General features: G+C 39.0%; 1 protein-coding gene across 1 annotated transcript; it reads left to right on the forward strand.

Annotated features, from left to right (window-relative positions):
* The first annotated feature begins 331 nt into the window (after positions 1–331).
* LOC141563819 (antizyme inhibitor 2-like) lies at positions 332–13,700 on the forward strand. The gene is made up of 10 exons (XM_074305419.1): positions 332–445; positions 1,040–1,199; positions 4,799–4,972; positions 5,693–5,865; positions 6,887–7,021; positions 7,454–7,619; positions 9,562–9,709; positions 11,196–11,293; positions 12,622–12,839; positions 13,315–13,700. The coding sequence occupies exons 1-10, from the start codon at positions 432–434 to the stop codon at positions 13,391–13,393; spliced, it is 1,365 nt and encodes a 454-aa protein (XP_074161520.1). The 5' UTR covers positions 332–431; the 3' UTR covers positions 13,394–13,700.
* The last annotated feature ends 760 nt before the right edge of the window (positions 13,701–14,460 follow it).

A 14,460-nucleotide genomic window follows, 5' to 3' on the forward strand; every position in this document is an offset into this window, starting at 1 on the left:
CTGTGAAATGCTGCCTAAGACTAATTCTGAGCTCCTGAAATCTGTCTTGCCATTGTCTGCCATTATTCTTGAACTTATTTGTATTTAGAAAAGCAGGTAAAGGTGTCACCACTCAGGCCTCACCCTGGATTGGAGCAGAAGAGGCCTTTACATAATGACTCTCCTTTGGGGAATCTAGGAAGGTGTGTATTGATGTTGGAGAGCGGGGAGGAAGGGTGTTGAGATATAAAAGACTAGAGGGAGAGACCGATTACTACTAGGTGGGGCAGGTTTGAAGCATGGTTCCTTATATATAGTTCCTCTCACTGCTCATTCACAGCCTGGACACTAGCCTTGTCTGGATTCTATTCGTTCCTTCTGAAAACGCTTTCTTCCACCTGAAGCAATTTCATCATTTTCTAGTCCAAAGAGATCAGCACTTCTACAGAGGAATGTTGGCTAAGAGGTGAGGGTAGCATGGGATAACAACATTTGCATGGGTCTGGGATGACTGTATGACTTCTAAAGGTTGATGGGGTAACTCTAGTGCTCTCAGAAGACATAGGGGTTCTCAAGGGTGAAGGAGAGTATACTAAAACTCCTAGAGGCTGAGGAGTAGTGATCCCTGAACCTCAAGAATCTAAAAGGTCCTCAGGCACTCTAGGATTGAAGGGAGCATTTTGACGCCCTAGGACTAAAGGGAGACATGAGGTGACTCAGAAGATGGGACTGTGGGACTCTTCTAGTTTACTTTCATGTATATAAAAGAGCCTTTGAATGTAAAAGGGTTGTCCCATTGCCAAGGAGGGCAAATCTAAGAAAGTGCCTAAATCTTCAGCTTTCTTTCTCTTGGCTCCTTATTGGCAAAATGAGAGATCAGATTAGATGATTCATAAAGTTTTTCTCATCTCTAAATCCTATAATCCAATGGAGAAGAGTGTTTCCAAAAAAGGGAAGGAGTTAAACTTGAATGCCAGTTTATGAATTGAGATGGGCATGAATTGAGATGGAGAGTTAGGATGAACCAGAAGACGGACAATTTGCAGCTATCTCTTTCCAGAACCTGTCTTCAAATCCCCTCTGATGGGTCAGAATCCTACGTTCAAAGTCCTAAGGATGTTGGAAACCCTTGGGAACTAAAAGAGCAAGTGATCTGCCTTGAATCAGGAGCCTCTGCTTGGAAGCTTATCCAGGAAAAAATCCAGGAACTATCAGTCTCGGTAAGAGAAGTTAATGTGCTGCTTCTAATAATGTGGGGAAATCAGGGAAAGAGGAACTCAGTCCTTGAAGGATTAAAGTTATCTGACAATGGAGAATAAAGATGAGAGCCAGAGTGCCTGGGTGTGTTCCATAACTCTTTATTGTACAAATTACTTGCCCACTTTAAGGCTTAGTTTCTAAAGTAAGGGGTTGATGAAATTACATGAATCCTTCCTATTTCCTGTGTTCTAAGATCCTTATTAGTTCTAATAGTGTTAAGTTTTAAGATCCCTCTCTTCCATAATATTCTGTGTTGTAAGATATCTTCTAGCTTTGACAGTCTATATTTCAAGACATTTTTTTCCACTAAAATCCTTTATATTCTATTTTCTAGTGTCTTTCCTAGCCCAGATATTGTTTTATGTTCCAAAATCCCTTGGGTTTTCATAACTTTATCTTCTAAGGACCCGATCAGCTATAACGTTCTTTGCCTTTGCCAACTCAACATTCTACCTTGAGGTCACTTCTTGCTAATAATTCTATTTTATTTTTAAATGAAAATCCAGCTTCTCTCCCTTCCGTCTCTTCTATGCCCCACATTGAGAAAGTAAGAATAACAAAACTCCTATCATAAACATGTGTGGTCAAGAAAAAATAGATTCCAATTTTGCCATGTCTCCACTTCCCCATGGTTTTCCCACTGCCTACTCCAAAGGGATCAGTGCTGTCAGAGAGGAGCTGATAAAAAAAGATTCCTGAACTTCCAGGTCTATAGCAGGTCTCCATGCTCTCCAGGATTGAAAAGTGACTTTTGACTCTCCAGGGCCATGAGACATATGTGGGGAGAACAAAGTAGATCTTCAGGGAATTCATTAACTAAAATAGATTTTTTAAAATATAAACTCAAGATAAGAACAAATATAATAGTAACATTTATATAACACTTTAATATTACAAAGAACTTTACAAATACTATTTCCGTTGATCTTCAAAATATCCTATTAACTCTATTTTTTAGATGAGGAAATTGAGGCAGACAGAAATTAAGTAACTTGCCCAGGATCACATGGCTAACAAGTATCTGAGATTGTATTTGAAAAAGACCAAGTAATAGCAGAGGAATACTAATGTATGACTTGCTTCTGTAAGAATGAGTAAGAGTTCTGATAAAACTCACAATAATTTGAGTATCATAAGGAAAGAAAAACAAAATTATTTTAGGCTGCTTTAAAAGTTATGTTGAGGAAAAAAGAGGGATAGAACTCGCTCTAATAGATAGAATGGGGATAATATATGGATTTTGAACTCAGAACTAATTCATTGATTTCACTTCTGTATTCTCTGTGGAAGAGAATGATCTTGGGCTTGCAAAGCTAACTTAATTTCATTTTTTGATAGGTTGTAGATTAGTAAACCAAGAAAAATATGATGTGATAGCTTACCCAGACATCAGTGAATTGATAAAAATATGGTATTTTTGTGAAAAAAAAAATTGAGAGATGTGACATAGATGACTGTACAATTATACGAATTCAAAAATTATTTAAAGGCTGGACCCAAAGAATAGTCATAAACAGGGTCAAATAATAAAGAGTAATATTATAAGCAAATTAGAAGGACATAGGATAGTTTATCTCTCAAATCTGTGAAGGAAGAAATTTATGATCAAAGAAGAATTAGAATTAATTAATGATCACCAAATAGATAATTTTGATTATATTAAGTTGAAACGTTTTTGTATCAACAAAGTAATGCAGAAAATATTAGAAGGGAAACAATAAATTGGCAAAATATTTTTACATTTAAGGGTTCTGATAAAGGCCTCATTTCTAAAATATATAGAGAATTGACTCAAATTTATAAGAAATCAAGCCATTCTCCAATTGATAAATGGTCAAAGGATATAAACAGACAATTTTCAGATGAAGAAATTAAAACCATTTCTAATCATATGAAAAGCTGCTCTAAATCACTATTGTTCAGAGAAATGAAAATTAAGACAACTCTGAGATACCACTACACACTTGTCAGATTGGCTAAGATGACAGGAAAAGATAATGACAGGGACAGCGGTGGCACAGTGGATAGAGCACAAGCCCTGAAGTCAGGAGGACCAGAGTTCAAATCTGGTCTCAGACACTTAACACTTCCTGGCTGTGTGACCCTGGGCAAGTCACTTAACCCCAATTGCCTCATATGTGAAAGGATATGTGAAAACTGGGACATTAATACATTGTTGGTGAATTATAAATGGATCCAGCCATTCTGGAGAGCAATTTGGAACTATACTCAAAAAGTTATCAAACTGTGCATACATTTGACCCAGCAGTGTTACTACTAGGCTTATATCCCAAACAGATCTTAAAGGAGAGAAAGGGACCCACATATGCCAAAAAATGTTTGTGGCAGCCCTTTTCGTAATGGCAAGAAACTAGAAACCGAGTGGATGCCCATCAGTTGGAGAAAGGCTGAATAAGTTATGATGTATGAATGTTATGGAATATTATTGTTCTATAATATACAATCAGCAGGATGATTTCAGAGAGGCCTGGGGAGACTTACATGAACTGATGCTGAGTGAAATGAGCAGAACTGGGAGATCACTATATATGGCAACAGCAAAATTATACTATGATCAATTCTGATGGACGTGGCTCTTTCCAACAATGAGATGACTGAGGCCAGTTCCAATGATCTTGTGATGAAAAGAGCCATCTACACCCAGAGGGAGGACTGTGGGGACTGAATGTGGATCACAACATAGCATTTTCACTCTTTCTGTTGTTGTTTGGTGGCATTTTGTTTCCTTTCTTGGTTTTTTTCCCTTCTTGATGTGATTTTTCTTATACAGCAAGATAACTGTATAAATATGTATACATTATTGGACTTAACATATATGGGATTTAAAATATATTATAACATATTTAACATGTATTAGATTACCTGCCATCTAGGGAGTAGGTGGGAGGAAGGAGTGGAAAATTTGGAACACAAGGTTTTGTTAAGGGTCAATTTTGAAAAATTACCTATGCATATGTTTTGTAAATAAAAAGCTTTAATAAAAAAACAGGGTCAAAGAGATGTTTACTTTTAAGGTCTTCAGTTCAGCTTCAGTTTAGTGCTCTGGAGATATATAATTCGTCCTGGGCTTTCAAAATTTTTATGAATGATTGGGTTAAAGCATTGGTGGCAAGCATAAAAATGTGCAGAAAACTAAGAGGTATAGATTAAAGCAATAGAAGACATATTGAGGATTCAAAAAGATATTTATAAACTAAAATATTACAATGAGTTAAATAGGATGAAATTTAATGGACAGAAGTATAAAGTTTTCCACTTAGATAATACAAGTGGTACTATTATTTTATTTGCAAGATGAGGAAACTTAGGCTGGGAGAAATTGAGTGTCAGAATTTCAATTTGAATTGAATCTCTGGCTTGCTCTCTGGCAGTCATAACATGTCTGAGTGCCAATAATTCCTTCTCCACAATGTCAAGGGATAGCCTCATTTATTTGAGATTTGGAGTAAGCAGAATGCAGATTACACAATAACCAGAGTCAGGAAAGTTTCTTCCTTGTCCTCTCAGAGATGATCCTCCCCTACCCTTTCCCCTACAGGATGAGAGAGATGCCTTCATGGTGACTGACCTGGGGGTTCTGGCTGAGCAACACCAGATGTTCCTGAAGACCCTGCCCCGTGTGACCCCCTTCTTTGCTGTGAAGTGCAACAACAGCCCCAGTGTGTTACAGGTGTTGGCCAATCTGGGCACTGGCTTTGACTGTGCAAGTCGGGTGAGCTTCAAGGAGGCCCCATATCTATATAGCTCTGAAAGGGGGGGAGTGAATGATGGGAAGGTAGAAGATTCAGGAGGGCTAGAAGGAAAAGGTTCTTTGAAAAGATGAGCTTTTCTGGATTGCACAAAGTAGTGAGAAACAAAGGACAATTATAAAAGAACTCAGGCTGTGGGTCCATTGGGTTGAAAGGAAATCAGAACATGAGCAACATGTTTACAGATCAAGGAGGACACATCTTTCCTTCTCTTTTCCCTTTGGTAACATCTCCAGTAAATTTCTCTAGGGGCACAGTGTAGGCAAGATTGAAAAACTTAAACAGGAGGCCACCAGAAAGGGAAGTATACATCTGTATGTGTGTTTGTGTGTGTGGATAGGGAGGAACTGAGAACGTTTTGGCTACTTCTCCTTTCCTTCTCCTGCCCCCACCAAGAACTTCTTGGGAGCTCTTATCCAGGGGCTATTATACTTATCTATTCACTTCCTGTAAGACTTCAAAATTTCTTCAAAAGGATTAGTTTTTTTGAATAGAGTGGAAAGGAATGGGGATGGTGGTACAATAGGACCTAAATATCCAGAAGCTCATGGCTGTCTCCAGTTCTTTTCCTCTGGGTTTTCTAGGGATGGGAAGGCTCCAATGAGTTCTAATGAAACCCCCCAGATTGAGAATGTGAGAAAGGTGTAACCCCAAGGGAGATAACCTCTGCTGTACGGCCATAGGCGGAGCTGGAGCAGGTTCTGAAGATGGGAATTACCCCCTCCCGCATCATCTACGCCAATACCTGTAAGCAGATCTCTTATCTCCAGTATGCTGCCAGCCATGGGGTCCAGCTGATGACTTTTGACTGTGAGGAAGAGCTTGTCAAAGTTGCCAAGTTTCACCCCACTGCCAGGTAAGGGTGGCAGAAGAAACCTGGAAGACACTATTATTAGCATCAGATGCTGGTCAGTGGTATCACAGGGTGAACAGAGATGACCTGAACCATGAGTCCAGATAGGCCTGAAAAGCAGGAGAGAGAGAACAAGGCAGAGAAAGAGCTTCCTAAGCAATTGCATCTTGTTTGTTTGTAAAGCATTTACCTTATGAATATTGTTGTAAAGATCAAACAACATAACATGAACAGTGTTTTGCAAACATTAAAGATGTATATATTAATGATAGGTATTATTATGGTTGTTATAAGTAATAATAAATGAGAAAATGAATGAACAAGATTTATAGATGATAATCAGATTAGAAAGTATAGATGCCTGATCACTGGACATCAAGAAGATCCAGGGGTAAGTGACAGATGGTCACTCGGGTCACTCATAAAATCACAGCACCAGGGCAGAGTAGACATAGAGAACAAGCAAAAGTCTGCTATAAGTGACATGACTAGACGATGGAATCTCAATGAATAGATAATACAAACAGGTGTCTGCTGCCCATGCACAGTGAGGTATATTGGAAAGGGCAAAGGTCTTAGAGCAAAGAGGCAGAGGACAAAGCAGGATGTGGACAGAGGAAGAGAAAACAATTACTTAGATATTGGGAAATGAGGTGGGGGCTCAGTACTGTGGGAAGAAGCCAGTAGTTCTTAAAAAGAGGACATAAGATCTAGGTAGAATCAGTAGCTAGGATGATTCAGGGATATCTGAGAAATGAAGAAAAGTGAAGATGAAATGGGGGTGGAGGTGAGCAATACAGATGTCTAGGCAAGACTCCTGGAGTCACAGGTCTCCCTTTGGCAGTGGCTTGCCATTCTGTAGAAGCAGAGCAAGGCATTAGAGCACGAACTCTGGCTATGAGATTTGGGTTATATGATTTCACCCCTATGGTCAAAGTAAGGTAGGGATGACAATATCTGCACTACTTATCTTAGTGAACCTTATTAAGGCATGAGAGAAATGTGGGCTGTGATTCCTTGGCAGGATGGTTCTCAGAATCTGGACCGAGGACAGTGAAAGCATGTTCCCCTTGAGTGCCAAGTTCGGGGCTCCCCTGGACAAGTGTAGCCGTCTGCTGAGCATTGCCAAGGACTTGGGAGTGACTGTGGTTGGAAGCTGGTGAGTCTGACTTTAGGGACTCCTACTTCTCCCTGGCTGCTGGAAAGGGAAAAGGCCTAATCTAGGAGCCAGGAGGTCTGGGTTCAAACCTGGGCTGTACTATTGATTTATAGTGTCTGTGATCTTGACCTTTGACACTGGGAAAACCTCTTCTTTTCTCTGGGTCTCAGTTTCTACTCTGTCAACGATAGGCAACAATCTCTGCCTTGTCTTCCTCAGGGAAGTTTTGTGAGGATTTGTAAACCATAAAGGGCTTTGCAAACAGAAAACCATCTCTAAAGTATCTGTTTATGTCTCTGTATGTTTCCCCATATTTGTGTCTATGTGGGAACTTTTCTGTGTTTATGAGTGAAAAAGAACACATGCACCCATGTGTCTTCATGAGTGCACCTGTGCATTTGCTCAATGCTAACACTGCTTGACTCCTCTCAGTTTCCATGTGGGTTCTGGCTGCCAGACACCAGAGAGCTTCCACCAGGCCGTTGCAAATGCCCGGCGTGTGTTTGACCTGGGCCTCCAGATGGGGCACCCAATGGGATTCCTGGATATTGGAGGAGGCTTCCCAGGCGAGAAGAATTTTGTACCTACATTTGAAGAGGTGAGCAGCCAAGATCCAAGGTTGGATGGAGAAGAAAGGAAAAGACAGTTTATGGCAAGAGAATTAGCTCAATTGGTGGGGGTGGGAGGTTTCAATCCTAGAACTTTGTTTTTTAAAAGTCCATTGATTATCTCTTTAAAAACTCCCTTTTTTAAAAATCCCTCTCTATTTTTCAATGATATTTTTTCTATCTAGAAAGAAGTCTTATTTATAAGTACAGTTAAGAAAAAGACATTGAGATCTTGTGATGAAAAGAGCCTGTGGGACCTGAATGTGGACCACAATACAGAATTTTCACTTTTTGTTATTGTTTGCTTGCATTTTGTTTTCTTTATCATTTTTTCCTTTTTGATCTGATTTTTCTTGTGCAGTAAAATAACTGTATAAATATGTATGCCTATATCGGATTTACATATATATTTACCATGTTTAACATATATTGAATTATTTGCCATCTAGGGGGAGGGGGCAAGGAGAAGAGGGGAGAAATTGGAACTCAAGATTTTGCAAGGGTCAATAGTGAAAAATTATCCTTGCATATGTTTTTGAAAATAAAAACTTCAATAAAAAAAAACCAGAAAAGAAATACTGTATGAAGTAGCAGAGAAGGTAGACTTCACAATAAAAAAATCTCTATAAGCAAAAAAAAAAAAAAAGACCTTGATCATATTCAGCAATTGATGCTTCATTCTGCGCCTAAAATATCCCTTTCCCTTGCATTCTATCAAGAGACAGGAGTATTATTTATCGGTTCTCTGAGATCCCTTGTGATCTCTGTAACTGTTGGGAGTGCTGTTGTCTTTCAGGGCTTTTTCCTTTACCTTTTATTATTCACTTTCTGTCCCTCTCAACAATCAAAATTTTTGAATACAAAAGGTACTGATAATGGACTTCTCTGAATTTAGCCAGGCTGGTCCTTGGGCAACAAATGTATAGTTCACCAATGATCCTATGTTTTAAAATTTCCCAGACAGTTAGGATGTAGCAGTTGTTTTTCCCTACTGCCAGAGCCTTTTAGACCTCAAGATTATCTTCACAATTTATGGCTTTTATGGTCTATAATGAATGGAATATATCATTATCCTCCACATGGAATATCTCTGAAGAGTCACTCACAAGAGTCAACCTTTCTCTACCACTGGCACAATGAACCCAGATACTATGTGTTCATCCCTGAACTTAGCTGATGCTTGAGATGGGAGTGAGAAAAAAAAGATGAAGAAATCTTGTTCCTGATTTCAAGGGAGTGCAGGGTCTGGAGAAGGAAGAGGAAGAATAAACCCAAATTTTAACCTGGGGGAAATATCTGAGAGGATTTGGAACCTTACAAGGAGAGACAGAGAAAGGAAGAATAGACCCAGTCTCTGACTTCAGAAAAGTAGCAAACCCAGGCCTTGTTCTTGAGAAGTGCATATGATTAGTAGGGTAACCAGCCTTCTATACACAGAGAAAGTTCTAAGGGTGGACCATGTTTCTCTGATCTAAAGAAGATTGCCTTGTATTGTATAAGTTAGGTCTTGATGGTAGATATGATGAGGAAAAATCTTCCATGTATTTAGGGTAGAGGGACAGGGGAAGGACACAGCAGAAGCAAAGTCCTGGACATAATTAAAAACTTGGTCATGTGTTGGTGGGGTGTCTGGGAGTAAATGGAAGGGTAGGAATACTGGATCCTAGCACCAATCTACATGAAGCACTTTCTATTATTTAAGGAGAAAGATGACAAGTCCTGAGAGCTGTGAGACATCTGAATGTCACACCGTTTCAAGCTCTAGTAACATCTTCATAGGGCAAGAGAGTACTAGGCATGAGACAAAAAATAGGCACAGGCTGAGGGTCACTGTATAACTGGGTCCAAGATAATTGGCTTGGCTTGGCTGAAAGAGGCTTGGGGATCAGGTAAGCAGGTCTGCACTGATGGAGACCTTTCTCTTTCCTACAGATGGCAGCTGTAATCAATGGAGCCCTGGACCAATATTTCCCAGAAGGCAATGGAGTGGAGATCATAGCTGAACCTGGCCGCTTCTATGCTTCTAAAGTGTGCACTGCTGCCCTCAACATAATTGGCAAGAAGAGCGTGATGGAAGAAGGTGTGCCATACTCTTGTGCAGGGCACTTTGGATTGAACAACTTCCCTGACCAGCTCATGATCTCTGGATTCGGTCCACAGTGTGGTCAAGGGTCAAACGCACAGCCTGGTCATTGCATCATACAATTAATCTCTGAGGAATTCAATTCCTACTTGATTAGTCCAACACCTATCTGAGTACACTACCTCTTTTTTCTTCTCAAATCCCAATTTGTTTAATACTACCATTGACATGATGGCTCAGGATCACTGCCTTAGGGTTATGCTTTACTTTCCCTGAATGCAGCTAATAATTAAGTCCTACCAAATCTGCCTCTGAATACTCCTGTTGTTTCTGTGACCACCTTTTACTATGATCTGTCCAACTTCTTCAGTATCTAAAACTCTGCCACCTGTCACTCTTTTTCTCTAAGCATATCAGCTCACAGAGAGATCTGGAATAGATCTGAGACTATATGGTTCAAGTCCTTCATTTTACACATTAGGGAGGTGAGATCCACAGAAGCTTTTTCTAGGTTACAGAGCTAGAGGTAGGATCTGAACCTATTCTCCTCCCATTCGACTCTATTGCTGCCCATTCTGAAGGATCTTTTGCAGGCTGCCAGAATCAGTTTCATTAAGCACAGATATTAACTTATTACTGCTGTAGTTAAGAATTTTCAAACAGTTCACTGGACTCAGGATCCCTTTAAACAGATATCCCATTATCTTTCCAGCTCTTTTATATTTCTCCTTTCCAAACAATCTACTCCATCATCCAGACAAATTGTGCCTAATATGATACAAAGACAAAAACAAATCGTCCCTTTCCTTAAGGAGCTAATGTTCTACTGGGGTTAGGATTGGAAGAGGAATGGGACTTGGTACAAATAAATTAAAACAAAATATATAAAAAGTTGTATAAAGTAATTGCAAAAGAGAGAATACCGAAAACTTCATGGAAGGACTCATGTAGTAAGTGATATTTGCGTTGTGCTTTGAAGGAAGCTAGGGATTCTAAAGATGTAATAAAAATAATAGTGATGACATTGTAGCTGTTGGAGACTACTTATGTAAAGATATGGAGAAAGGATTGAAATATCACCTTTGAGATTATTATGTCACTCCTTTGCTCAATAATCTTCAGTAGCTGTCCATTGTCTTTAGGATAAAATACAAATTTTCCTGTGTAGGATTTAAAACCCTTTACACTCTTCATCCAACCATTTTTTCAGGCTGATTATATATCAGAGGAGAGACTGTCTTATGTAAATTTTGTATTTCTCTGTGCCTAGCACCAAGTGCTACACAAAGAGGTCTCTTAGTGTTTGTTTTGTAAATGCTTCTTCAGCTATCACTTGCAGAACTACAGTGTTGGAGAACTCACAGCCTCCCTGGAGAATGGAGAAGCCTAAAAGGGAAGAGAGCGTTGGGGCAATTATGATAACAGCACAAGCTTAGCTAGTCCTAAATATCCTCCTAATGAAGCTCTTTTGTTTTCTCTGTAGGTGGCCAAAGACTGATGTATTACATCAATGATGGATTTTATACCTCTTTTGCAATTCTTCGGAGAGAGAAAGAAACAAGGATACCTCAAGTGGTGAAGGTAAGAGGAGCAAGGGTGCAAAAGCCAATTTTGACAGCTCTGAAGGTAAGACAAAGAAAGCTGTATGAACTTCCTGAAATAGAATAAGTCAGTATTTCCTAAGGAATTCAATCATTAAAAATCAAGTTCCTTAAGATTTCCAGGTTAGTGTGGGTCTTCAGACATACTCTTGACAATCCTTTCTTAGGCTCTACTACTTACTCTCTGAATTTCTCTGCTCTGAGTTTGGGGTTGGGGAAGAGAGTAATAACTACCTAGTGACTTCCAAGGTGGCCAGAATATAACTAGTACCTCTGGAACTTTGCTACCAACCTAGCTCAGACACTGTGAATTAGGGTTGCTAAGGAGAGGCCATTGAAATATTTGAGAAAAAAAAAGAATGGATCAAATTTATCTGCCTATATTTTTCTTAATTCTAGAAGCAATTGTCCTCCAATCAAGTGGTTTAAGTTGGTTGAGACCTCAAAGGAAAAAACAGTCTCTGCTCAGGAATGACATATTAGCAGTGAGATCTATTGAAGGATATGCGTTACAAACTAAGGCTGAAAGAAATTAAGTGGCTTGCCCAGCGTTAAAAACTGATAAGTACTTAAGGCAAGATGAGAAACTGGCATCTTTCTGACTCTAACTGGAATGCTTAAATATTGTTGGATGACCTTTGAAAGTGTATCTTTTAAAAGTAGAGGTATTAACAGTATAGGACCGTAGAACAAAATATTTATAAAATTTACAGTTATAAAAGCCCTAAATAATGAACATATATTTAACATAAATTATGAAAAGAAATATAACAAATATAAATCACATATTATTGAATGCATTGTGGAATTAGCAATGTACCTCACTTTAGTACACCCAGCTATGGTCTCTTTGGACTTCCTGATTTGTTCTCCTTCCTGATTTGTTCATTCATTCATTAACAAACATTAAATAAGCATGCCCTATAAACTCAGTATGTTGAAGAAGATGTAAAATTTCAGGAAGACAAAAATTCTGCGGTCTTGAAACTCAACGTCTGGTAAGGAGGTAAGTTTTTAAAAATAACTGTACTATGCAATTTATCTGATAATTTCATGAATAGAGTAGGGTTGTAGTATTCTGGAAATTAAAGGAGAAATTCTGGTGGAGTTAAGTTTTAAAGTGAAAAATCAATAGGCAAAGTGAGCAGGAATTCAACAGGAAAAGAAGGAGAGGGAAAACATTTTATAAATAGAGATCAGCAAGATCTAATACTAAAAGGATGTTAGGGAATAGGAGACGCAGGTGGTTTGAGCCAAGAGTGATTTTATTTAGTTAAATTCTTACCTTCTACTTCCCATTTGATACAGAAGTTCAGTTATAAGCCACATCTTTACCCTTCCACGCTGTGGGGTCCCACATGTGACGCCTTTGACCGCCTGGGTCCAACAGACATCTTGCTGCCTGAACTTCATGTAGGTGACTGGCTAATTTTTGAAGACATGGGGGCCTACACCCACACTTCAAGTTCCAGTTTCAATGGTTTTAAGAGTCCTGAGATGATTTTCACCATCCCTTCTCATCTACAGTGAGTAGGAGTGCAGGACTGGGAATGGGGATCCAAGAGATGGTCTTCCAGCTACCTCTTCCCTGGGCTTTGAGTTCTTCCAAGAGAAAAAGATGGGCCTGGTCAAACTCCCTCATGCCACTGAGTTGTGGTGATGATGGGAAGAGGCTCTCCCTGAAACTCTGACCAGAAGATAGTCCTTCCTCTGGATCATTAGGCAGAATCTTTGACCTAGTAATCTACCTTTTCTGACATATATATATATATATATATATATACACACATACATTGCTAGGAGGTAGGAGTCAGGAGTTCCTTTAGAGCTAGCGTGAGAAACTATTCTAAACTGATTCCCAGAACTTTTATAAGATTTTCCCCTTTTCTCCCATCCAATTAATCCCTATGGTTTCTCATGAACTTCTAGCCCCATTTCCCTGCCCCTTAGAGCCTTATGCCTTGTGAGTAAGATCAAATTAACTCAGATTTATTTTCATAGAAACCTTCTGGACCCAGTGACTGAACCTCCAGGAAGAGAAGTTCATAACAGAGCTTTCAGGCAACCTGACAATCTATAGAAGGAACTATTTAAATCGAATGAGAAAAATGGGTAATGGGAAATGCTGAGGACTATTGCTGCTTTTTGAATCCAATCATATATCATGATATAAAAAGTAATCTCTGATAGTTGAAAAAAAGCTCTTGATTGAAATTGAATTTTCTAGGACATGTTCAGAGCATTAAGAAAAGTAAATGATAATATATTCATCTTCCCCAATTTCTGCCCTCCTCCCCCCATAGAACTATAACCCAAATCCTAATATTTCTTTTCTCCCATGATGACCTAATGCCTTGCATATAACATAATAAATATGTATTAAATCATTCATGTTTATTTGTTGGTTCAATTCATGCTGCCTCCTTTGTACATTCAAGGTGACAGTTGTTCCAGAGATTAAAACCTATTGAAAGAATTTGGAGGATCTCTAAATGAAGTTGTTTAGTCATTTTTCAGTAGTGTCCAACTCTTTGTGACCTGATTTGGAGTTTTCTTTGCAAAGTTATTGGAATGGTTCATCATTTTCTTCTACAGTTCATTTTTATAAATGAGGGAACTGAGGCAAAGAGGGTTAAGTGACTTGCCAACAACTTCATAGGTAGTGAATTTCTGAGGTAAAATTTGAACTCAGGTCTTCCTGATTCCAGGCCTACCACTCTATCCACCCAACCCCTTAGCAACACTCAGTGTAATACCTATAAATATACTCAACCTGTTTTCTTCCTGTAGGGGCTAAGCAATATTGTCAACCTTTCAGCATCTTGCAATCTCCCATTCTGGCCCCTAGATGACATTCAAGACTCTAGCTGTTTAACCCCTCCCCCAACGATCCCTCCTTCCTCATACCCATCTCCCAGCTCCAGTCCCTTGCCTCCTAATTTCATTTCCCCATTATCTAGGGTGACAAGCCATTTTGTAGCTTTTCACTTTTCTATAGGAAAGCTGGTATGTTTTTGTGAAGTACGTAATTTCCTAAAGTTATGGTCTAAAGGATGAATAAATGAAAGTTGAATTTTTAATTTTAATACTATTTTTGAGGCTTATTCAAGCTGGATTTAATATCCTCTTTCATAGTTCTGTGTAAAT

The sequence above is a fragment of the Sminthopsis crassicaudata genome, chromosome 3 (assembly GCF_048593235.1).
Source record: "Sminthopsis crassicaudata isolate SCR6 chromosome 3, ASM4859323v1, whole genome shotgun sequence".
Lineage (NCBI taxonomy): Eukaryota > Metazoa > Chordata > Mammalia > Dasyuromorphia > Dasyuridae > Sminthopsis > Sminthopsis crassicaudata.